The sequence below is a fragment of the Vombatus ursinus genome, unplaced genomic scaffold (genome assembly GCF_900497805.2).
Source record: "Vombatus ursinus unplaced genomic scaffold, bare-nosed wombat genome assembly UNPS02014832.1, whole genome shotgun sequence".
NCBI classification, from domain to species: domain Eukaryota; kingdom Metazoa; phylum Chordata; class Mammalia; order Diprotodontia; family Vombatidae; genus Vombatus; species Vombatus ursinus.
The window spans coordinates 44,691,941-44,719,403 of NW_020954610.1; the positions used below are offsets into that span (position 1 = coordinate 44,691,941).

General features: G+C 36.1%; 1 protein-coding gene across 3 annotated transcripts in view; it reads left to right on the forward strand.

The window, feature by feature from the left end:
* Window positions 1–401: 401 nt before the first annotated feature.
* Window positions 402–27,463, forward strand: part of MUSK (muscle associated receptor tyrosine kinase) — a 190,271-nt gene continuing 163,209 nt past the window's right edge. For all 3 annotated transcript variants that reach the window (XM_027839484.1, XM_027839483.1, XM_027839486.1), the window contains exon 1: window positions 402–480. In XM_027839484.1, the coding sequence (XP_027695285.1) occupies window positions 402–480 (79 nt within the window). The remainder of the gene's footprint in view (window positions 481–27,463) is intronic.

The window sequence follows — 27,463 nt, forward strand, 5'->3', positions numbered from 1 at the left end:
TATTGCCATCTAGATGTATTTGCATAAGCTGATTTGAAAGATCAATAAAAAATGTACCACTAAGGTTAAGTTATTGTTTGGGAAAGGCATCTGGCAATGTATCCCCTGACATTTCTTAAAAGGGATTCTAAAGGGATTTGCAATCTCTTGTTTCTCCAGACCCACGTTTGCATACTGACCTAAGTGGATGCCCACCAGCTGGCCGTGTCCATCACGCAGCCAAGTCTGAGAATTCCTGATTATACTTAGCCCCTGCGGAGCTTGGAGCACAGACAGTCCGTAGGAGGAGACCCTTGGTAACAAACCAAGCTTTAAAATGTAACCTGGGGGGGGGACATTTTCCTATCTTTGCTCGGACAGAGATTTCTTCTCCCCTCCCCCCCCCATCTTGGATTATAACCATGAGAGAGCTAGTCAACATTCCACTCGTACACATCCTTGCCCTGGCTGCCTTTAGCCTGGCCGAGAAACTTCCAAAAGGTTGGTTTGAACAAACTCATCTTCTTGCATAGTCAGAGTGTGTGTGTGTGTCTGTGGGGGGGGGGGGGGTCACAGCTGCAGTTCATTAACACTCTGTGGGTGTTCAGTCATTCTTGGGGGCTGCGTAGGTGGGAGGGCAGGCAAAAAGGGTAAGGGAGGGAAACTGTATAAATAAGCATACCTGGTCTCTTTGCATTTGGCTGGCATGGTGTCTTTTTTCCCCAGCAAAAAGACTGCTCACAGAATACTTAGCTCTCTTAGATTGCCAAGGTAAGCTGAAGCAGGTAGACCCCCTGTTGTTGAAATCATTCTTGAGTGTATGAGCCAAACTTCAGCGTGGTTGAAAGTGGTAAGAGAGGAGTTTTTGTTTGTTTCTTTCTATGTATGGTTAACCATGGTATATGGATACAGAACTAGCTGGACTTAAAAGCCAGGAAGACCGTAGTCTGAATTCTGCCTCAAGCACTTACTAGCTCTGGGACCCTAGACGAATCACGTAACCCATCCAAATCTCAGTTTGTTCATCTATAAAAAGAAGTGGTTGGATTCTTTTACCTCTGAGGCCTCTTCTAGTGAAGGGAACAAACATTTATCAGGTGTCACGCACTATGTTAAGCACTTTACAAATATTATCTTTGTTCTTTAAACCAGTCCTAAGAGTTTGATGAACCCTTTCCTTAAGCACTCATCTTCTGTAGTTTCTAATTCAAAAATTATTTTCCCTCCAGTTTAGTTGTATATTCAGATAGGGCTGCAGTTTGTGAAACAGATAAACCATAATTAATATTAAACATTAAGAGCTTTAAAAAAAAAAACTTAGTTAAGAATACTTTTTCAGACAGGATTTGGCAGAGTCAGATCGGAGATGGCCCAAGTTTTTTCTGGGCCATTCAAATGTACCGGAAATAACACCACCTCAGGGGAGAGGAAAGCAACTTAAGAAACTGATGAGCACCTGTTACCCTAGCAGGAATGTCCAGGGCCTGATCATTCCTTGCCAGCGATTTGTCAGGCCAGGGAAAGGGCTGGTTAGTATGTTGTGAAGTGCCAGAGTGACCTAGTAAGAGCCACTGGTTTAGGAAGAAAAAAAGACAGGGCATTCTAAAACCACTTAATTTAGTGGCAGAAACAGGTACTTGAAGATGGTGAAAGCAGGGGTTAAAACCACTTAATTTAGTGGCAGAAACAGGTACTTGGAAATGGTGAAGGCTTTCACAAAGATTGGGCAGGAATGAATGAATACAAGAAACCAGATGAAAGAGAAAAAGCAGATAGTTATGGAATTTTTAAGAAACGCAAAGTGTAAGGAATGTGTTCTTTAAAAGATAGACTTTCCCCAATTTATTTTTCTTTCTTAAAACCAAGAAAAAGATCATATTTCTAGTTTGAAATAGTCTATTTTATAGCACCCAAGTAACATGGAAAGTAAATTAGAACTTGGAGGACCTTGGCTCAGATCCTGACTTTACCACTTACTATGTTTGTGACCTTTGGGTAAGTCATTCAACGTCTCTGTGACTCAGTTTCCTCATCTGAAAAAATGGTGTGGTTGATTTGGATGACCATTAATGCAGAAGTTCTTGGCCTTTCTTTGTGTCATTGACCCTTATAGCAGTCTGATAAAGCCTAGAGGCCCCTTCTCAGAATAGTTTTAAATGTATAGAATGTATAAATGAGTAAGGTTGCAAAGGAAACTAATTATATTGAAATGCAGATGTAATATTCCCCCATTCAAGTTCAGGAACTGCTTCAAATCTATTTACAAACCCATGGATCCCAAATTAAGAACCCCTTCTCTGAGGCCTCTTCTGGTCATTAAACTATTGTTCTCTTGATCCTAATATCTGTATAGAAAGAGCCTGAGAAAATGCTTTTACTATAGTGGTTCTGTAGAAATGTGGGAGCTGTGAGGTTGAGAATGTAAACTGAACATAATCATCTTTCTGAGAAACAACATTTAGAATTAGGGCCCTCCTCTCAACATAAGTCATATGTTCATCATACTATTTTTAGAAAATTCTGAATTTTAAAATGCAAACTCCTCAGGTAGACACAAATTCAAATATGCTTCTGCTGTGGATAGTAACCCGTAGAACAAATTTGTATTAACCTTGGTTCACTTTAATACTTCCTGAATACACTACGGATGTCCAATACCCATGAGTATAGTGTTGAAGATAGGCATATGTCTTATTTGTGCTATTTTAAATCATGGAGTTATCTAAAAAACTTCCTGATTATATCTTAGTTTACATGTCACACACAGGATATCCAGTTATAACACAGGTCAGGAGAGGCCATATTCATTTCTTTTAACTTGATAGACTAGGATTTAGTTAAAGCTTTTTATGTGGACAATCACTAATTTTAGATTCTAGAAAGTTTTGATTTACAGTTTTTGAATTTTAAAGATTGGCTCCTTCCTATAAAAACAAATCACGTCCCTTTGGGGATTTTCTCAAAGGATGGGAAGAAAATGGTGGCACAGCTGAATTGCTGATTGGACCACCATTGTACAACATTCTAACTTAAATAATCAAAATATCTAAAGGATATCTTGCTTTTGTTGTTTTATTTAAATAACATTTCATGATTAATTTCAGAAGGAAATTTCTAAAATATAATTATAAAAGTATTTGCAAACCATAAAGTACTATATAAATGTAAATAGGTATTTTAAATCTAAATTTATCTGGATTTTTCATACTTTTCACATCAAGTTGCCCCTCTGCCCAAAGCACAAATCTGATAAAAACAAAACAAATATGTATTTTCTACTTGGATACAACATACAATTCTGAGCATACATATGTTGCAAGCATTACATCAACAAAATAGAGGTCCTTGAAAAATGGTTAATAGATAGGCAAGATAAAAAGTTATCACTGTTTTGCTAGAATTAATAAAAAGTCTAATGTATGATCCAAATTTTTAAATTACTAGAGTACTAGAAATTAAATTACTAGAAACAATACTTCTGGTGTGATTTTTGTCTTTCATATAACATTATAACTATCATTTTATGAGATTTGTAATAACGATTGGAAACATGTAGAACATATTAAAAAAAATTTCATTAATCAAATTAAAATTCTGTAATTATTATTTCCCAGTAATCCATTCATTTCCCTAATTGTCAACATACCCTTTTCACAATAGAATTATGGCCTCATTTTGCAAAGGGAGTCAAGATCTATAGGATTGGCAGTAAATAGCTCTTAATGTTTACTGATTTGGGGAGATATGTTCCATCTGAAATATTCAAAAGTATAAATCAATGCTAATTTCGGTATGTATTTGATCCCAAATATCCAAAGTGAAACTTTTTTTTTTACACAAATGACATTAGTTGATTTTCATCACATTTCCCAGCATAGCATTTTTTTTAAATACAAGAAGTTTTTTAAAAAATAATAATTTAACTCATTTTCTAATACAATATTCTTAATATGTGTCCATAAACCCCCAAATCTGTAGATAGATTTTAGCAGTTTTAAGGACTTGGATGGGTAAAAAAATTATTTCAACATAAATGATTTCCTTTATAATCTTATGAATTTTATGACATATATTTAAGAAAGTCTGAGAAGTGGTTCATACTCTTTACCAGATGGCTAAAAAGGTTCATGACACATACACACAAAAATTAAGACTCCTTGCTCCAGTGCTTTAGGAAGAATATATTAAGCATACATTGCGCTCCTGCATGGTCTAGGAAAAATATTATAATATATAAGAGCAAGGATAATGATAATATAATAAATGAATTTTGTGACCAATCTCCCACTTAAAAATTTACCTCATTTACTTATAAAACCTGAAATTTGGGTTCTATTTATCTTGAATAAACATTTTAGCACAAATTCTCATATAATTCATTCATGTACACCCCACTCCAGTTATTCAAGCATAAGACATCTGACTAAGTCTGTGTGGGCCCAGCTGTCGATGAAACCCAGTACACCAAGCACTTAATGGATGCTTTAAATCTGTGTCCATTGAAAGAGTTACTCATTGTGTGTTTGTGGAAACCCAGTTGCTATGAACACTACAGACCTGAGGGAGACAGGAGAAAAATAGATGCAATGTGTCTTGATTTCTCTAAGTTATATCAGGTGGGCAGAAAATAGACTTAAAAACTGGAAAGTATGAGGATATGTGGTGCCAGGGATGCGAAAACAAAATCATGACAGGCATAATAGAGACAAAATGGGGTCACTTTAGGAGATCATTCCATTTGTAATTTAAGTTTGTGACTTGTTATCTGCAAACAATACACAAATTACTTAGCGAATTAAAAATAAAAAAAGGATATGTTGTCAAGTCCTTTACATTCCCCCTCCCAAATATCTCTCAAATTCATTTTTTTTCTTTTCTACTCCACTGGCATGACTTTAGTTCACCCCTTATGACCTCTCTCTGGTCTACCCCAAGCTTCCCATCTGCTCTGACATTGCTTTCTCTCCAATCCATTCACTTCACAGTATTTCATTCTGACCACATCCCTCTTCCACCCCAAAATCTCGATTGGTTTCTGACTTACCTACCAAATGAACTCTTTAGCTTGGCCTTCAAGAGTCATAGATGTAGATTTAGAGCTGAAAGAGACCTTGAAAGTCTTCTAGTCTAAGCTCTTCATTTTATTGATGAGGAAACTGAATCCTAGAGAGATTATGTGACTTGCCTCAAGTCACACAGGTGACAAGGGCAGAGCTAGAGTTTGAACCCACATCCTCTGATTTGAAATTCAGCATTTTCTCCATTGTGACATACTGCCTTTTACCCTTCTGGCCTCATGTTAAAATCAAATTGAATTACTCATTTTTCTCTCTGCCCGTCAAACTCTCCATTTCTGTGCCTTTTGTTGTGCCTTTCTGGCATGCCTAGCATCCCCTGAGCCCCATCTCTGCATATTGAAATTCCTACCTCCCTTCAAAACCCAAGTGAGGTACCATCTTCTCCATGATACTTTTGCTCATTGCCCCAACTTGAAGTAATTTCTCCTGCCTCAAATTTTTTTTTAATTTTTCCTTTGCTCCTTTATTTCTCCTTATCACATTCTAATTTATAATTATTTGAGCTATTCTTATTACATTTTAAGATTCTCAAGGCCAGAAATGGCTTTTTAAAAAATCTTTGTGTGTATTTTTTTCCCCAGCTAAAGGCCTTGCCATGTATTCATTCAACAAGCATTTATTAAGGGCCTACTATATTCAAGACACTGGTCTGGGCCCTGGATGTCCAAACACAAGAGTGAAATAATCTCTGGCCTCAAAGAACTTTTATTTTACTGAAAGGAAACATTATGTATGTAGACAAGTCTATATAAAGAAAAAGAATTTACTAAGAAGTTATTTGCCAGGCACTGCGCTACTTGTCGGTCAAACAAAATAGCAATGTAGTACGTGATCTCAAAAAGTTCACACTCTAATGGAGATGACATATGTAGGAACATTGAGCTGTAGGGCAGATAGCAAAGCCCAGGGCTTCTAGGCGTCAGACATTAATGTTTGAGTATCTGAAGGGCACAGCAGAAAAACAAATCAGGCAAAGAGGACCTTAGGATTCAGGAGCAAGGTAGATGGTAGTTTTCCATATAACAAGAGGATATTTTTAGTGACTCCTTGCTCATCCAGGTAGTATGTGAGTAGCCATGTCTGCTCCACAGGGTGAATGGCCTAAGAGTCTTAGCCCACCATTGATGGAAAAGGGGGCAGTGCATCTATGGGTCTAAGTACATGGATTCTTGGTCCCAAGAAGAGGAGAAGAAGAATATGGGTATTATTATTTAGTCAAAAAGGGGTCTATTGGGCCCTTGGGTAGCTGGAGAAAATACCATCTCCACCTTCTTCCCCCAACTGTTGTTTGTTTCTGTTGGTGCAGGGATGATGTGTGAGCAGTTGGGTAGGGGAGGGTAATTTCAGGAATAGGACATTCATAAGGGAGATGAGGAAAGGTGTCTTAAAGGAAGTGGTGCTTCGACTGAAAAAAAAATAAGTGTCAAAAAGATAGTGGTAAAGAAGTGCATTTCAGGTGTGGGGACATATAATGTAAAGCACAGAGGTAGAAAATGGGATATAATATATGGGAACAGTAAGCAGGCCTATTTAGCCAGAACTTGGAGCATGTAAGGGAAGGTAATAAGAAACCAATCTAGAGAGTTGGAGCAGATGGTACCTCACTTGGGTTTTGAAGGGAGGTAGGAATTTCAGTATGCAGAGATGGGGCTCAGGGGATGCTAGGCATGGCAGAAGGGCACAAGAAAAGGCACAGACATGGAGAGTTTGATGGGTCTAGAGGAAAATGAGTAATTCAATTTGACTTGAACATGAGGCCAGAAAGGTAAAAGGCAGCATTGTGAAGTTTACATTTTATCCTAGGGAGCCTCTCAAACTTCTTGTGCAGAGTAATGACAGTCTCACCTGTGCTTTGGAAGTGGTGCTTATAATTGCAAGGTACTTAATAAATGTTTGATGTATCAAATGGAACCCATGGATTTCAGCTATAAAATGTAATCAGTCTGGTACACTGGAAAGACTGTTGAATTTGGAGCCATAGGACTAGAGTTCAAATGTCAGCTCTGCTACTTATTGCCTACAGGACAATGGGCAAGTAAGTCCCTTAGCCTCAGTGGACCTCATTTTCCTCATCTATAAAATGAGGAGGCTGGACTGGGTGATCTCTAAGTTCCCTTGAAGCATCGGATCTATGATCCTATATATGCATAATGAAAGTCCACCAAGCAGACTTGTGGATAGCTTTTATAGTTTTTAAAATTCAATTTATTTCTTTCAATAAACAAAATTAATCCACCTGCTCTCCTCTCTCCTTCCCTACTAAGAAAGAAAGAAAATCAAAACCCAATTGCAAAAATGCATAGGCAGACAAAACAAATTTCTGCATTGGACATATCCAAAACAAACAGAGTTTCCATCCAACGTGAGTCCAATGTGTCTCTATTAGGAGTTGGGTAGCATTAAAATTGATTTTGAAAGGTATTGTTTATCTTTGTCCATCTCTCATAATAATTACCCTGGAGGCTACATAAGGTCGTTCCACCCCTTTTAATATAGTTTTAGAAATACAGTGTAGTATAGTGAGAAGAGCACTGGACTTGGGGATCAGAAGGCTGTTATTTGAATTCTGTTTCTAACACTACATTGGCCTGGATATGCTACTATTCTGATCAATGTGTAGCTAGGATGACAAGTGCAAAATGGGAATTATCAACAAGAGAACTTTTTTTTTAAATGCCTTTCCATAACCATAGTCCATTCTGCAAGCTTCCAGGGTACACATGTGATAGCGAAACATGGAAAACCAAGAACAAGGGAACTTTCACCCTTCTGATCCACCGAGATTTCTGCTCTCCTGGGAATTTACCTTAGGGGAAGGCTTATCATACTATGCTGTAAGAAGGCCAGAAACACTGCAAGTTTTTTTTTCTTTTTAAAAATTTATTTATTTATTAATTTTTAGTTTTCAACATTCACTTCCACAATATTTTGAGTTCCAGATTTTCTCCCTGTCTCTCCCCTCCCCCCAACCCCAAACAGCATGCATTCTGAATACCCCTTCCTCCAATCTGCCCTCCCTTCCTTCTATCACTCCTCCTCCACTTCTCTTATCCCCTTCCCCTTTTATTTTCCTGTAGGGCAAGACAGATTTCTATACCCCATTGCCTATATATCTTATTTCCCAATTGCATGTAAAAACATTTTTTAACATTCATTTTTAAAACTTTGAGTTCCAAATTCTCTCCCTCCCTCCCTACCCACCCTCATTGGGAAGGCAAGCAATTTGATATAGGTTATACATGTATAGTCATGCAAAACACTTCCATGATAGTCATGTTGTGAAAGACTAACTATATAACTATATTTCCCTCCATTCTATCCTGACCCCCATTTATTCTATTCTATCCCTTGACCTTGTCCCTCAATTTTTTTTTAATGAACCTTAGGTCATCTGTTAATTGAAATTTAAAATAATAATGATAGAGAATCAGTGCAAGGATTCTGTGAAAGTTTTGTTTAAACTGAAGGGCTTGATCACTGTGGAAAAGTTTGAGAACTACTTCTTAGTGGAATAGCAATGCCTCTGCCCTCTGAATACAGCCTGCAAGCCAGATGGGTCAGCTTTCTACCCCTCCCACATTGTCCTTTGTTATCCTGAGGGTCTCAGGAGGTCTAAAGCCCCTGTGGATTTTGTTCCCAATTTTGCTAGAGGTCCTATCACTGCAATTTCATTAACCATTCGACAATCAGATTAGGTTTTACAAGGGAGTGTTTACTTCAAAAATGTAACAAGAACAAATATACAATCATTTTCTGCCCCCTCCCAACATCTGGGTGACATAATGCCCCTTATACACCTTGGTTCCTGGGGAGGGGAAGAGGATTGGATTCCCAGCTTAGTTCCACCACTACATAGCCTTAGTACTTTCGTTGCACCAAATTCCAAGTCCAATGCCCTCCTTTGGGCTCATGTGTCATTCCCCTACCCTCTTCTCAGGGGCTCCCTCCTGGACTGGTTGAAAGATCAGATCCAGAATCCTGGGCTCCAATGTTCCCATGGCTCGAGCTCTCAGGTTGGGGACTCCATTACCTGTAACTTAAAATGAAAAGGACAAATCAAATTAGACCAAAATCACAACCTATTTCTTAGGACCACAAGGTCCAAGGGAGGATGCCCTCTGGGCCTCCCCTCCATTCCCATCACGCTTACTAAATGTCACCCTTGCTATTAGTGAATGAGTCCTTCACTTCTCGATGCCACCAGAAGGAGAGATCAACTGCATCTCAGTGATGAAGGAAGTTCTGGCTCTAATAAGAATGCTTCCAACCACATTAAGCTAATGCCCAAAACAGGTCCATGAGTGGATGCTTCTGTCTTAGATGATCTAGGTATACCCCAAAGCCCCATTGTATTAGTATATCTGTATTGTGATTTGACTGGTGTACTGCCCCAAGGAAATCACCTACCTGAAATTATCACCTGAATTAATGGATAAAGAATCCAGTATTTGGTGAACTCTGCTTCTCAGTGATAGGAACAACAAAGAATCAATTAAAAAAATGAACAAAAACAAACCAATAAAAACAAAGTCATGGCTATGAATACTTGGCCACCTCAATTCCTGTAGTGACTTTTCTGACACTTCTTGTTTAAAACCCCAAAAGTTAGGTAAATGAGGATCGAAACAAAGTGAGGGTGTGTTCTTATAATAACAGCATCAGGAATACTAATGCTCAAAATACTCAACTATGGAGAATTTAGAAAGGCTTTTTCATTATGTTGGACTGTGGTTGTGTGTGTCACATGGGAGAAAGAAAGATCAAGGAAAGTACAGACTACTGCTCCAGTTGAGTGAGATTAACATAGCTGACAGAATGGAGGCAGACGCAGAAAGAGCGCTCATCATAGGTGTTTTCAAATATTTAAAGGGTGTGAAAGTGTAATCAGACTCTGATTGCTTGAATGACTAAATGATCTCTTGGGTTTCTTGATTTCTGATTAAGAACCCTTAGTTTAAATGAATTCTAAGCTTCCTTCCAATTCCAAGATTGTGTGATTGAGTGGCCTCAAATCAATTGCCTATAGAAAAGTTCATCAGATACTGTGATGTGAGAAACCCTTTGGTCACAACTTCATTATTTTGTAGTAGAAAGTTAACCTTTGATCTAAGACTTTTATGCAATTATTTTAAGTCTCCTTTTATTTTAGTCTCTTTTTTTGTTGTTGTTTTTTGTTTTTTGTTTTTGTTTTTTTTGTTTTTTGCTTGGGCAATGGGGGTTAAGTGACTTGCCCAGAGTCACACAGCTAGTAAGTGTTATGTGTCTGAGGCCAGATTTGAACTCAGGTCCTCCTGAATCCAGGGCCAGTACTCTATCCACTGTGCCACTTAGCTGCCCCCTATTTTAGTCTCTAATGAACATGAGCAAACATTAAATTTAAGATAAAACTTTAGAATTTTAAAGGAATATAAGTATTTCAATATTTTCGGGTATAGCTAGAGGTGGGAGGAGTACTACTTTCTATGGTAGTTGAGTGAATTCCCACAGTGATGGGAGTGAGCCCCAGGGGAGAAGGGGCTCAATATCCGTGCTTGTCTCAAATGAACAAAATGTTCTAAAACTATTAAATGACCAAAGAAACACAATTGCTCACCCTTGTGCTACATGTGTTTTTAATTAGTGTTAAAAGTTTTTCCTGAAATCCTTTAACTTTGGGGCACATAATTATACGTAATTTTCCTGCCAGCTAGATTGTGTAGTGGGTAGAGTCCTGGATCTGGTATGAGGAAGAGTTGAGTTCAAATCTGGCCTCAGGCACTCACTAGTTGTGTGACCTTGGGCAACAAACATTTATTAAGTTATTACTCAATTCTTCAGAAAAATGTCATGTGATATAACTGACAGAATGCTAGACTCGGAGCCAAAAAGACCTAGGTGCAAATCTTTTCTCAGAAAAGAGAGAGTAGTGATTAGAATGCTGGATTTAGAGTTGGGAAATCCTGAGTCCAAATCCTGCCTAGTGTGTGATGTGGAGCAAGTATCTGAACCATTATGTGTCTCACTTTCTTCAACTGTAAAGTGGGAATATTAATAGAACCTACCTACCAGGGTTGTCGTGAGGATAAAATGAGATAATATTTGTAAGGCACTTTACAAACCTTAAAGCACTATGTAATCTTATTATCATCATTATTAGCTGTGTGACCATGAGCAAGCAACTTAACCTTTCTGAGCCTCAGAATCTCTAAGACCTATCTACTAAATTACAGACAGATTAGCCTGACTAGACAGAAGGAGTTCCCATATTAATCAAATCACAGATCCCCTAACCAGGGTTAATCTTGGCAGTATTATGAGATTGGCAACGATTGTTGTTGGCATCCTTCTTCTTTATCTTTATGTACTCTGCCTGCTGCTAGTCCTTCTCTCCATTTTCCCCAACCCTACACTTTACAATGCCTCCTCTGGTCCTTCCCTACTTACTAAGCTGCCCATATCCTTCCCTACTTACTAAGCAGCCCATTTTATAGACCTTTCCCAAATTATAAGCCCCCATCAAAATTTGTATCCCTTTCCTTTCCTTCACAATCCTGCTGGGTAATCAATCTAAAAATGAGTCTAGACTAAATACATTAATAGCTGCTAAATATGTTAACCAGCAATGGAATTCAGTTCAACAATTATCAGTTGGGTACCTACTATGGGCAGTGCATGCCAAGGTGATCTGGAAGCTCTATGGGGATACAAACTGCAATGATTGATTGTTTATTGACTGATGACTGCAAAGTCAGTCAACAATCAAAAAGCATTTATTAAGCACCTACTATGTGCCAGGCACTTCTCTAAGGGCTAAGGATACAAAGAAAGGCAGAAGACTTTTGCCTTTTTTTCCCCCTGCTCTCAAGGAGCATGAAATTCTTACCTTTAAAGAGCTTATTGTGTAGAAGAGACAAGTACATAAATAACCATGGTCTAAGACAGGATTTAAGCACCACAATCAAAGTACAAGGGAAGTATTTTAGATGAAAATTCCACTTGAGCTTGGACCTAACAGAAATAGTATCTTGACCTTGAAGGAGTGACTTTACTGGTAGAAATTCCAGTCATCACAGCCAGCTGGTAGATGAGGTATATTAGGGCTTACCTATTCTAACACATCCACTTAGAAAACCACCTATTGTTTCCTTTGTGTGTCCTAGTTTTAATTAGATCTCAGACGTCAGCAGCATTGGAATCTATAGGAAAGAATTGAGCACAAATGTTAAATTCCTCAGTTTTTAATGCAATAATCATACAACATTCTTGGCACAAAAGACATTTCAGAAAATAAGAAAAGACCAAAAATGAATAAGAACTTGTCTCATCATATTAAAACCATTGTCCCATGTTACTGCTCTTAATTTACAAAATACTTCAGTGAAACTGGGCCATTTGTCATCCTGTGTCCATATCCAGTACTTTCCATCTCTATGCCTTGGTCATGCTGTTCCCTATGTCTGGAATGTCCTCTCACTCATCTCTGCCTTTTGAAATCCTACCCATCTCAGTTCAGACACCACCTCCTTCATTATACCTTCATTGATTCCCCCAACAAGAAATTTTATCTTCCTTTCCAACCTTGCCTAACATTTTAGAGTGCTGATATTTATTTCTTAGCATATTCAGCACTTCAGCTGTGATATGGTTGTCAGAATTGTGGTACGGTATGGCATATTTTTTGTACCAAATCTCCCCTGCTAAATTGTAAGCTAAGTGCAGGTGTCCTGCTTTAAGTAACTTTGTGCTACCCTATATACCTATCACAGAGCTTTCTACATAGTAGGGATAGAGAATGGATTTGTGATTCTTTTTGTATCGGAACTCCCAGGTGAGAAAACTCTTTCTACCAAAAGCACATTGGTACTTTCTCTACAATGTATCATCTTAGAAAGTTGTTCAAAGCAGAGATGTCAAATACTTGTCACACTCTGAAGCAGGCTAAAACCGGAGGTAAATGTAATTGGGAAATATTTAACAGAATAAATACAAATTAAATAGAACATAGATAATGTTAATATGTGACTGTCTAAGTCAACATGGGACCACAGGGATCTTTATGTACATAGGGTTTAGTGACTCTTGTTTCTTTTGGAGTTTGACACCCCAGTCTGTAGCACCTGGAAGTTAAATGACTTGTCCTTCATCATTGAGCCAGAGGCAGGCCTTCAATTCAGGTCTTGCTTATTTCAAGATCAGTTTTCTATTGACTATGTCACAGTTGCCTCTCTTTGTATACAATATCACCGAAATGGTTGTCAAATGATAATAATAGTGATAATAATAAAAGCTATCATCATCACATATAATATTAATATAACAAAAATAATAATAGCTAGCATGGAGTTCCTAATGTGTGATGGTCATGCTAAGTGCTTAACAAATAAACCCTGAGAGGTAGATGCTCTTATTATCCTCATTTTGCAGTTGAGGAAACTGAGACAAAAGGTTAAGTGACTTGCCTAAGGTCACACAGTTATTAAATATCTGAAATCAGATTTGAACTCATGTCTTCTTGACTCCAGGCCTAGTGATTTACCCATTGTACCACCTACCTGCCTTATGAATGAATGAATGAAAGGTTGTTATAATGTAGATTGGATCATAGGCAATACTGAAAATTCACTTAGCTTTTTAAAAATTTCAAAAAATACTTAAAGCATCTCCTACTGTAGGAAATTATATTAATTACTCAAGTTCTCTTAGGATAAAGCCCTGTGACTACTGAATGACAACAGTATTCTTTGTTATGTAATATGCAATAAATCAAGAAATATTTAGAAGGAATTCACTACATGCTAAGCACTATATGGTGATACAAAACTGGAACTTATTTTTTCTTTGCATCTTCTCTAGCATCGAACAGTTATTGCAGATGGCAGGTACTTCATTACAAGGATCTATTATGTTGGCATGGGTACTCCTCTTGAGAGACAGATTGTAATCCCTGCTATAGTTCAATACACAGTCTTCTTGATTTGCTACAGCCAAAAAAATGATTATCTATAGCCAACTTTGTGATGAGCTTCTCTGAACTTAGCATTTCCTCATCTGTAAAATGAGCTGGAGAAGAAAATGGCAAACCACTCCTGTATCTTTGCCAAGAAAACCCAAATGGAGTCATGAAGAGTTGGACATGACTGAAACGAATGAACAACAACAAAATAATAATACTTAGAGATGTCCAAAAATGGAATTGATTGCCTTGGGAAATACTGAGCTCCCCTTCTTTTGAGGTCTTCAGGCAGTGTCTGTGGATTAGCCACTTGGGTATGTTATGATGGAGATTCCTTTCATGTCTAGAGGTCTGCTAAAGAATCTCTTTCAAAACCTTAGATTCTGTGATTCTCTAATATTATAAATATTCATGTTTCATATATGAGCAAAGGGAGACTTAGAAAGGTTAAGTGACTATTGGACGCATGGCTAATAAGGGTCAGAGTGGGGACTGAGCTCAAGTCTTCTAAGATGATGATATCTGTTCTGCTGTACCTCTCATCCATAATATGTTTATTGAATTAATGAATGACTCATGTATAACCCAATTTCAAACAATTTGTGTTAGTCTATGAAAAATGAAATATTCAAGATTTTTTAAAAAATATTGAGTAGTTCAAAAAGTCTAGAGTATATTTAGGCTATTTTATTTTCAAAATTTATTAAAAAATTAGAATTGTTTACAACACACATAGTATTTTGGATAAGTTGGCCATCCTTTTTCATGATTTATCATGCAGCATTGAAGAAAGTAGGTGGCACAAACATTGAGTATGGAACTTGGAGTCAGGAAGACCAAAGTTGAAATCCTATCTCAGCATTTTACCTAGGTAACTCTGGAGAACTCACTTGGTCTCTCTGTGCCTTAGTTTTCTTATCTATAAAATGGGAATAATAGCACCTTTCTTCCAGGGTTGTTCTAAGGATCAAATAAGATAACATATAAAGTGCTTTGCAAACCTTAAAATATTTTATAAGTGCTAACAATTTATCATTATGTTGTATATTATAGCTATATGAGCATTGTTGTTGTTGTTCAATCATTCAGCCATGCCCAGTTTTTCATGACCCCATGGAGCATAGCACACCATGCCCTTCTATCCTCCACCATCTATTGAAGTCTGTCCATTTTAATGTTCATTATTCCAATAACACTATCTATCCATCTCATCTTCAGCCACTCCTTTACTTTTGCTCTCAATCTTTCCCAACATCAAGATCTTTTCCAATGAGTCCTGTCTTCTTATTATGTGGCCAAAGTATTTAAGCTCCAGCTTTAGTATTTGACCTTCCAGTCAATAGTCTGAATTAATTTCTTTAATTGACTAATTTGATCTCCTTGCTGTCCACGAGACTCTGAAAAGTCTTTTCTAGCAACACAATTCGATAGGATTGATTCTGTGGTGCTCAGCTTTCCTTATAATCCAACTCTCACAGCCAGACATTGCTACTGGAAAAACCATAGCTTTGATTATATGGGCCTTTGTTGGCAAGGTAATGTCTCAGCTTTTTAATACATCTGTCCAGATATACCATAGCTTTCCTTCCAAAGAGCAAGCATCTTTTAATTTCATGGCTGCAGTCATTCTCTGTAGTGATCTTTAAACCTAAGAATATAAAATCCGACACTGCTTCCATTTCTTCTCCATTTGCTAGGAAGTGATGGGACCAGTTGCCAAGATCTTAAGCTTTTTTAGTACTAAGCTTCAGGCCAGCTTTTACACTCTTCTCTTTTACCCTCATCAAAAGGTTTGCTTATTCCTCTTCACTTTCTGCCATCAGAGTGGTATCAACTGCATATCTGAGATTGTTGATATTTCTCCTAGCAATCTTAATTCCAGCTTTTGATTCAGCCAGTCTGGCATTTCATATAAGTTAACTGAGGTGACAATATATATCCTCATTATACTCCTTTTCCAATCTAAAGCCAATCAGTTGTTTCATGTTTAGTTCTAACTGTTGCTGCCTGGCCTGCATACAGGACCCTCACATGACAAGTAAGATGATCTGGTCCTCCCGGTACTCCCATCTCTTTGAGGGCTTGCCACAGTTTGTCGTGATCCACTCATTCAAAGGTTTTAGTGTAATCAATGAAGCAGCATATTTTCTAGCTTAATCACTGAAATACAGTTTTAATGTTGTGCTAGATAACTTTTTCTATTTCAAAGTTATGTTTAAACTATAAAGAAATATAAATGAGCTATATCATTATGAATACAGATGTCAGCTTCTTCTATAATCTAATTGTTCATCTATATGACATTATATATTTAGATCAATCTTATGTAACCTTATGTTTTCAAGCTTTCCTCTGACATGAAGGTATCTGAATACTCTTTGGGAGATTCTCAATTTTCTGGCCCATTGCCCCCACCAATTCATCTAGGAACTTTCATATATAATACATAGTATGTAGTTGATAACCTTTCTTATAAACACACACAGGTTCACAAAGTTCTATGCACAAAAACAAGTTTATTTCTAGGTTGAGGGAAACAAATAGATCTTATATCAAAACTTATAGAAATAACAATGCCTGTGAGTAAGCATCTCTACACAAGAGGTTTGTATGTGCCTGATTAATTACAGTATTGCCTTAGGTGGGTATCCATCAGGATAAAGGAGTGTTGTACCTTGTCAAAGGCTTCTTCTGCATTTGTTGAGCTGATCATCTGGTTTTTGGAAGTTTTAGTTTTTAATATTACTAATTATGTTGATTGTTTTCTTAATGTTGAACTATTCTTGCATTCCTGGTAAAAATTCCACTTGACCATAATGAATAATTTCTTGGATAAACTATTGTAGTTCATTTGATAGGATTTTGTTTAAAATTTTTGAGTCAATGTTCATTACTGATAATGGCCTATACTTTTCTTTTCACATTTTATCTTTCCCTGGCTTAGGTATTAAGACTATTTTGTCTGATACAAATATTCTGACAGGGTTATTTCATTCTCAACTTTCATGAATAATTTTTGGGGTCTTGAACTGTTCTGTACAAAATTGATAGAATTCGCCTATAACTACATCAGGAACAAAAGTTTGGGTTGTTTTTTTTTCCTTTCTCCTTTTGGTAGATGCTTTACAGCTAGATTTATTTCCTTTTCTGAGATTAGGTTATTTAAGATCTCTAACTTATCTTCTGATAGTTTGGGTAGTTTGCATTTTTGAAGGCATTCTTCTGTTTATTTTGTGTTCTCAATTTTGTTGGTTCAAAACTGTGCATAATATGGTCTGATTATTCTTTTTATTTCTTCTGGTTTTGGTGTGGCTTCATCTTGGTCATTTGCTATTTTATTCATTAGATTTTCTACTCTCTTTAATCATATTAGCTAGGCATTTAACAATTTTATTAGTCTTTTCAAAGAACCACTTCTAGTATTATTTTTTTGTTTTCTATTCTTTGTTTTAATTTATACATTTCCCCTCTAAATTTTAATATCTCCTCTTTTGTGCTTAAGTTTAGGTTTATTTGTTGATTTCCTAATTTTTAAAAGCATACTTAGTTCATTAATCTTCTCTTTTTCTATTTTGTTAATGTATGATTATAAGAATATGATTTCCCCCTTAAGGACTGCTTTAGCTTCATTCTAGACATTTTGGTATATTGTTTCATCATTATAATTTTTCTTTACATTATATTGGCTTTCTGCTTTTTTTGTTTGTTTGCAGTATCTCTCTGCCCTAGTACATGGTCAATTTTTTTAAAAGTTTCATATGTTGCAGAAGAATATGTATATTCTTTTGCCATCCCATTTAGAAGATGTCATAAGTCTTTTAACTAGTTTTTACCAAATTTTTTTCAGTTCCATAGTTGTCTTTTTTAAAAAAATTTTTGTTATGTTTACTCAAAACTGATAGAGTGATATTGAAGTCTCAGTCACTACTGTTTTACTGTCTATGTCTTCTGGAAGATCAGAATTTTTTTTTATGAATTTGGATATTAAGGCATTTGGAGCATCTAAGTTTATTACTGATATTTATTTGTTGTCTATGATTATTTTCAGTGTAATGTAATTGACTTGTTTGTTGCTTTTTATTTTTGAATGTTTGTTTTTGTTGTCTCTTATTGCATGATGGCCACTCCTGATTTTTTTGATTCACTCAATTCATAAGAAATTTTTCCATCTCCTCATTTACATTTTCATCTCTTTTTATTTTCAAATATTTTATTTTTCCAATTACATGTAAAAACAATTTTAACATTCAATTTTTTGAAGTTTTGAGTTCTAAATTCTCTCCCTCCCTTCCCTTATCAATAAGAAGGCAAGCAATTTGATGTTATACATACGCAGCCACACAAAACATATTTTCATGCTAGTCATGTTGCAAAAGAAAACAGAACCCCCCAAAAAAAAACCACAAGAAAAATAAAGAAAGTTTAAAAAAAGTATGCTTCAATCTGTATTCAGAGTTCAACAGTTCTTTCTCTGGAGGTGAATAGCATTTTTCATCATAAATCTTTTGGAATTGTCTTAGATCATTGTATTGGTGAGAATAGCTAAGTTTTCACAGTTGATCATTATACAGTATTGCTGTTACTGTGTATAATATTCTCCTGGTTCTACTCACTTCACTTTACATTAGTTGATGTAAGTCTTTCTAGATTTTCTGACAGCAACTTGCTTATTATTTCTTATAGCACAATAGTATTCCATCATAATTATATGCCACAACTTGTTCAGCCATTCTCCAATTGATGGGTATCTCTTCAATTTTCAATTCTTTGCCACCACAAAAAGAATCAGTATAAATATTTTTGTAAGTATAGGTTTTTCCTATATTCCTTTTTTCTTCTTTTTTTAATCTCTTTGGGATACAGACATAGTACTGCTATTACTGAGTCAAAGGGTATGTGTAGTTTTTTAACCTTTGGATATAGTTCCAAATTACTCTCCAGAATGGTTGGATCAATACAACTCCACCAACAGTGTATTAGTGTCTCAATTTTTCTACATCTCCTCTAATATTTGTCATTTTTCCTTTCTGTCATATTGACCAATCTAATAGTTGTGAAGTGATACATCAGACTTGATTTAATTTACATTTTTCTAATCAATAGAGATTTAGAGTATTTTTCATATGACTATAGATAGCTTTGATTTCTTTATCTGAAAAATGCCTGTTCATATCTTTTGATGATTTATTAATTGGGTAATGATTGGTATTCTTATTAATTTGGCTCAGTTCTCTATTTTTTTGAGAAATGAGGCCTTTATCAGAGATACTTGCCATAAAAATTATTTCCCAGCTTTCTGCTTTCCTTCTAATTTTGGCTGCTTTGGTTTTGTTTGTGCAAAACCTTTTTAATTTAATGTAATCAAAATTATCTTTTTTACATCCCATAATGCTCTCTCTAGGTCTTGTTTGGTCATAAATTCTTCCCTTATCCATAGATATGAGAGTTAAACTATTCTATGCTCCCCAATTTGTTTTTTGTATCATCCTTTATGTCTAAATCATGTACCCATGTTGACCTTATCTTGGCAGGGGGGTAGAGTGTTGTTCTATACCTAGTTTCTGCCAAACTGCTTTCCAGTTTTCCTAGCAATTTTTGTAAAAAAAAAAAATGAGTTCTTGTCCCTAAAGCTTAGGTCTTTGCACTTATCAAACACTAGATTACTACGGTGATGTGTACCTATTACTATTATTTGTACTTGAATGACTAATCTATCCTGCTAATCCACTCCTTTGTTTCTTAGTTCCAGATTGTTTTGATGATTACTGCTTTGCAATACAATTTGAGTTATGGTAAGGCTATGTCACCTTCTTTCATATTTTTTTTTCTGTTGATTCCTTTGATATTTTTGACCTTTTGTTCTTCCAGATGAATATTGTTCTTATTTTTTTCTAGCTCCACAAAATAATTTTTGCTAGTTTTATTGCTTTGGCATTGAATAAGTCAATTTTTTTAGGTAGAATTGTCATTTTTATTGTATTGACTCAGCCTCCCCATAAGCAATTATAATTTTTACAATTGTCTATATCTGACTTTATTTGTATGAAAAGTTTCATGTAATTGTGTCCATGTAGTTCCTGAGTTTGAATTGATACGTAGACTCCCAAGTGTTTTATATTGTCTACAATTATTTTAAATGGAATATCTCTCTCTATCTCTTACTGCTAGACTTTATTGGCAACATATAGAAATGCTGATGATTTATGTGGGTTTATTTTATATCTTTCAACTTTGCTGAAATTGTTAATTATTTCAACTAATTTTTTTGTTGATTCTCTAGGATTCTCTAAGTATACCATCATTTTGTCTACAAAGAGTGATATTTATTAGAATAATACTTATTAGAATAAGCATTGCTTATTCTAATTCCTTCAATTTATTTTTCTCATCTTATTGCATTTCTAGAACAATTTAATGTAGAAGCCACAAATGTTTTATCCTAACTGTGGCACCATGATATTTTAATTGTTTCTTTCTGGCTGCTTGCAACATTTTCTCCTTTACCTGGGAGCTCAAGAATTTGGCTATGATATTCCTGGGAGTTTTCATTTTGGGATCTCTTTCTGGAGGCAATTTGTGGATTTTTTCCATTTTAATTTTTTCTTCAGCTTCTAGGATATCAGGACAATTCTCCTCAATAATGTCTTGAAAAATGATGTCTAGGCTTTTGTTTTTATCATGGCTATCAGGTTGTCCAGTAATTCTTCAATTATCTTTCCTCAATCTATTGTACAGGATGGTTATTTTTTCCAATCAGATATTTCACATTTTCTTCTATTGTTTAATTCTTTTGATTTTTGTTTTATTGTTTCTTGATGTCTCATGGAGTTATTAGCTTCCACTTGCCCAATTCTAATTTTTAATAAATTATTTTCCTCAGTGAGCTTTTGTACTTTCTGTACCAATTCTACTTTTTAAGGAGTTCTTCTCTTCAGTGGATTTTTGCGTCTCTTCTACCATTTGGACTACTCTAGTTTATAAGGTGTTATTTTCTTCAATAACTTTTATGCCTCCTTTACCAAGCTCCTGACTCTCTTATTTTCTTGTATTACTCTGATTTCTTTTCTTAATTTTTCTTCTACCTCTATTATTTGATTTTTAAAACCCTGTTAAAGCTCTTCTAGGAATTCCTTTTGAGATTGAGACTAATTCACATTTTTCTTTGAGGCTTTGCATATAGCTACTTTGATTTCATTGTCTTCCTGTGAGTTTGTGTTTTGATCTTCCTGTCTCCATAGTGACTTTCTGTGGTCAAGTTCTTTTTTGTTGTTTGCTCATTTACCTGTCTTCTTCTTGACTTTTAACTTTATGTTAAAGTTGTGCTCTACTCCCAGGGTAGAAGGGGCACTGTCTTAAGTTTTAGGTTTTTCATGCTGCTGTTTTCAGAGCTAGTTCTGGGGAATCTGTACGTTTTTAGTTCATCCATGGTGGTATGATCTTAGGAGAGGTGTGGTCACCAACTCTCCTAGCCTGTGTTCTGGTCTGTGAGTGACCAAAAGCCTCTTTTCCACCCTGGAACTATGACCAGGGTCCCTGCTCCTGCTTGTGCTCCTCCTTGCCCTGGGACTGTGATCCACCAAGTTTAAGCAATGCAACATAGTCCTGCACCCAGTACCAGCAAAAGACTGCCTGTAATCTCCTTCTGACCAGTTGTCTGACACCATTACCATCTGTGGGCTGAGCTCCAAAAGCCTCAGAGGCTGATTCACTTGGCCCCAAGGCGTGCTGCTGCCTTACTGGCTCGGCCTGAGATGGGCTGTGCTCCACTCTTACCCTAGTGAAGTAGGTCTTTCCTGCTGACCTTCCAAGTTGTCTTGGGCTAGAAACTTGTTTCACCTCAAACTTTTTGTTGACTCTGCTGCCCCATAATTCATTTTGAGGCATTATTTTAAAGTTACTTGGAGGGGAATTTGTGAGACCTCAAGGAAGTCCCTACCTTTACTTCACCATCTTGGTTCTGCCTTTTGTCTTTTATTTTTCAAATGTGTTTCTCATAAGCAACAGATTGTAGGGTTTTATTTTCATATCCAATCTGTCACTCTTTTTCATTTGACTAGATTTTTAATCCAATGAAATCCATTTACATTTAAAGTTATGGATGAGGTTTATAATTTCCTCCATCTCTAAAATTAGAGTTTTTTTCCCCAAGTTATTATTTTTTCCCTCATGCTATGAACAACATTATGTTCCTTCAGTTACTTTACTTTAATCTTTTATTTTAAGGTGACTCTGTTTCCACTGGCTCTCTTCCCCTCAGCCCTGATCCCTTCTTCTAATTTATTACCTCTTTCCCATTAGACTTTTATTTATTAATTCCTCTCTTCTAGTTTTATCTGATTATTTATTCCTCCCCCTCTTTTTTGCTCTCTGTTAATCAAGTAGATTCCCCCTTCTTCTCTTCCCTTTCAGTTAGTCCTGTTGGTTACTTTTAAAAATTTCATTTTTTGTACCGCTTTCCAAAAAGAATTATTCTTATTTTTTTGAATTCTTCCATTATCCATTTTCTCTATTTACTGTAGACCCTCATTCTCTGCTTCATGACCCCTACAGTTTTCTGGTCTGTCTAATTCTTTGTGTTCTTCATACAATAAAAGCTTGAAAGATATCTGTTCTAGGCTCTCCCCTTTAGGCACTTTCAGACACTACCTTGTAAGACTCACACCATGGACTATCCTTTTTTTTTGTATCTCTCTCTCAGAACAATGCATATTATTATAGGTGTCAGAGAGGATAATGAATGCCTCTTGGTAGGTCCCCCACCATTAATCTATGGTTTCTCTTGTTGACCTCTTTTTTTCTTTTTTTCTTTTGCCTGAAAGTATCCTCCCTGTGTCCATTCTTTCCCACTCTTCCAGGTACCAGTTGTCCCCGGGGGTTCCAATTACCTCCTTCCAAGGACAAGTAGACTTTTCAAGCAATAAATTCCTCAGGCTTCAAAAGTATGGTCTCCTTTCTTCCCCCTCCCCCAACTTTTGAATTTTTTGTCCTTCCTCCTCACTCCCTCCCCTTTAGGCTCTTCTTCATTTTCTGAGAAAACAGAGGTTATTTTTTCTTCATTGCTAGCCCTTGATTTGACCCTGGCACATAGCATACTCTTCTCTATCACCCCCTTCCTCTCCACCCCTTTCATACACCCTCCCTGGTTGTTGTGTGTTCCCACCAAAGAATTCACCTGTAGGCAGAGTATCACCAGGTTCTGTCCATAACGATCCCTGTCCACCTCTTCACTGTTATCTCTACCAGATTTCTGCCTTCACCTCTGTCTTCTTGTGTAAATTTAGAGAGAAGTTTTTTACTGGTCTTTCTGTTGTCACTCTGTTGCTGTCCTTGCCTGTTGCATTTATTCACTCCTCTTCCATTTCTGTTGTTTGGGGGTATTTGAGAAGCAAATAATCTTGTCATTTCTGGGGGTTTTTAATGTTACAAACATTTCTTTGGTATTGAATATCCATCTTTTATCCTATATGTTTAAGCTTAGATTTGCAAGCTAGGTCACTAAATTATGTTCTAAGCTCCAATTCTCTTTGCAACGCATTATTTCACTCCTTCCATTTTCTACTGGGTGAAGAATAATTTATATTATCTGAATGTCCTTTCTTTTGTATTTGAAGGATTTTCTTCTGGAAATTTGCAGAACTTGTTACTTCTGAATTGAATTGAATTGTTAAATTTAACCATTATGTGTCTTGGAATTTGAAGCCTTGGCTTTTTTTTCTAGAGGTGATCTATGAATTTTTTTCAACTGGAATTTCACTTTCTATGACCAAAAGTTCTGGACAGTTTTCTTCTATTATTTCCTTTCTTATGGTGTTAAGGATTTTTGTCCTGTTGTATTCTTCTCAATCTTTAGGTTGCATCTATGCATCCTGTCTTCAAGATCAATGTATTCTGTTTGCATGGTGAACTAATTTTCTTATAATGTTATTCTTTTTTGCTTCTCTTCTTCTAGATTGTCCTTAACTTCTTTTTAAAAAATTTTTATTTATTCTTAACTTATTGAATAAAACAAGCATTTCCATGACATAGTATTATAAAAAGATTGCCCATGAAACTGAAAATCTATTATTTACAACTTGCTATTCCTTTTAAATATATAATAAAGTTGTATAACTTTTTTCTTTTTTTCTTTATTTCTCTCCCCCTCCTCCAATGGCTACCATTAGACACATATGTAGGTGTGTATATATATATACATGTGTGTGTGTGTGTGTGTGTGTGTAAAGCCGTTTTGTACACATTTCTATTTATCAGTTCTTTCTCTGAATTCAGATACCATCTTCCTTTATATGTCTTCTGTAGTTAATTTGGGTATTTGTAATAGTTAAAATGGTTTATTCACTCAAAATTGTTCTTAAAATGATATTGCTGTTACTGTATACGATGTTCTCTTAGTTCTGCTCATATCATTCTTCATTACTTCACACAAGCCTATCAATGTTGCTCTAAGATCATCAAGCTCATTATTTCTTGTAACACAGTGGTAATCATCACAATCATATTAACTTCTGCATATTTGCATTTCCAACCTGTTGTTCTCTTTTCTTTCTTTGGTGAGGCTTGCCATTGTGAATTTAAGTTTTTCTATTCTGCTCCTTATTCTTGCCTTGTAGGATATAAGTTCTGGCTCATAATTCTCATGTCTCTTTCCAACCATTCAGGAACAGCATGTTGTGGTTCAATGGTCTTCTCAAATTTCACAGGGTCCTCTGTCTTATCATGTGTTGGATCATTTCCCTTGATTTTGCGGTATTTATTTATGGATGTGTTTTGCTATAAGCCTGTGGCATGTCCTTGGGTCTGTTAATACAGCTCTGCTGCTGGTAGCAAGGATGGTATATAGGGATGCTGAGTGAAGCCAGGGACAGTGAACACCAGTTTCTGATTTTTTTAACCTTCTTTTGGATTCTGAGTGTCCTATACCACAAAGACAGCTAAAGTTGCTTTATCTCTAGCATATGATTTCTGTTTAGAAGAGGTTCAAGAAGTTGTGTGGATCAGAGAAAATGTTTATCCCATGACTTTGTTGTTCAGATTATGCAAAAGTCCCTCCTCCTTTTACATTCTCAAAAATGATTGAGGACCCCACATAAAGATTTTGTTTATGTGAGTTACATCTATCTATATTTACTATATTAGAAATTAAGACATTTTAGTATTATAAAAATAGTTTAGACCTTGCAGACTTTCCTGAAAGTGTCTCAGGGAACCTTCAAATGCTCCTGGATTATAGTTGACAACAATTGATATGGAGATTAGCTTCATTCTATTGGACTTATAGAAATATCTTTCTAGACTAAATTGCTTTTCATTCTGTTCTCTGCTCAGAACTCCTCCCAAATACAGATGGCATGACTTAATAAATTAGTGAAAAGCAATAACTTAAGAATAAAGTGCTATAAACAAGTTTATTTTTGTCATATAGGATATCATCTCTCCTCTGGGTAGAGGGGGCAAGTTAAATATTTGGGTTTAAAAGGCTTCCTGCTGGGGAGAAAACTGGAATGTAAAAAGAGAAAAACAAAAGTAGAAAAAAGTTATCCAGTGTTTCAACAGATGATATTATAAATTAGGTCAGCAAGAACTTGTAAGCAGATTTCTGAATGCTCTTGAGAAGGCAGTGAGATGTATTGAAAAGGGAAAGAATCACTGGATTTGGATTCAGGGGGCCCGAGTTTAAATCCCAGCTCTGTAATTTGCTATGTGACCTTGGGCATATCACTTCATCTCTCTGAGCCTCAGTTTCCTCACTTGTAAAATGAGGGAATTGAAGTAGAAATTTCTAATGTGCCTTTAAACTCCAGATCTGATAATCCAGTGAAGAGTAGTGAGTCAATTGTATTAACTTCTCTCCCTCAGAAACCTTACCTTATTCCATGGCTTAAATTATCACCCTGTGCCTCTTACTTCCAAATTGACATCTTTAGCTACACTGTTTCTCTTAAGTTTTAGTTTTGAATTTTTCAATCAATAGAATTACCAGTGTTTGGTAGCTCTACCTAGATACCTCACCATTAGCTTAAGCTCAGTATATCTCAAAGTGAACACCTCTCTTCCATTCCCCTCCTTAAACTACCCTACTGCCACCATCATCTTAACCATTTCTGTGAACTTCAGTCATTTAGGCAACTGAAACCTTGACGATGTCTTTAGCCCCTTTCCTTTTGTCTACTCTATCTCCAAATTCTATCAACTATTCCTTCACAAAATCTCGTAAATCACAGAACTTAGAATTGAAAGAACCCTAGCAACCATCTAGTTCAACGCAGTCAGGAAAGGAATCTCCACTCCATAATATAACTGACACATAGTCAGCCATCCAGCTTGAGGACTCTTCAATGAGAAAGAAACTACAATTTCCTGATATAACCTATGGCAGCTAGGTGGTACAGTGGGTAGAGTGCCAGGCCTGGAGTCAGGAAGACCCGAGTTCAAATCCAGACTCAGACATTAGCTGTGGGACCCTGGGCAAGTCACTTAACCTTGTTTGCCTCAGTTTCCTCATCTGTAAAATGAACTGAAGAAGGAAATGGCAAACCCTTCCAGTATCTTTGCCAAGAAAACACCAAATGGGGTCACAAAGAATTGGACACAAGCGATTGAACAACAAAAACTCATGTTATTTTGGAATAGCTTTTATTCTTAGGAAGTTTTTCCTGACACCAAACTTAAATTTGCATTCTTGTAACTTCCACTCATTATATCTAGTTCTACTTTTGCGGGTAAAACAGAATAAAGCTAATCTTCCATGTTGCAGGTCTTCAAATACTTGCAGACATTTATCACGGCATCCTTCCAGGCTAAGCTAGTTCTATACCAAATGGAATCAAGGCCTTTCATCATCTTAGCTATCCTTCTCTGGACACACTGCAGCTTATCATTGACTTTCTTCAATTGTGGCTCCTAGAACTAGACACAGTATGCCAGATGTCTGGTCAGGACAGAATGTAGAGGGATTATCACCTTATTCTTGGAGGCTTCGCATCTTTAATAATGCCCAAGATGGCATTAATTTTTTTTGGCTGCTACACCACACTGATGATTTAATATGAAGCTGAGTCTACTTAAACTTCAATCTTTTTCAGGCAAACCCCTGTTCTTTTCTCCATTCCCATTACTTTTTCCCTAACATATGACACTATAAGCATACATCTGAATTACTAAAATTGTCTCTTAATTATTCTTTATAGCCTTTAGGTAATTTCTTCTCTAATCCATCTCATATATTGAGATTGCCAGATATAATCCTTTACACCTAACAAGCTATGTATTTTTTAACTTCCTAATACTATTAGAATAAAGTTCAGACTCTTCCTTGGCCTCAAGCTAATTTTCCTTTTTTTTTAACTTTTTTTTCCTAGTTAATATCTTTAATGTAAAGATAGGTTTCAACATTTACTTTTTTTTTTTAAGATTTTGAGTTTCAATTTTTTTTCTCCCTTTTTCCCTCCCCAAGATGGCAAGCAATCTGATATAG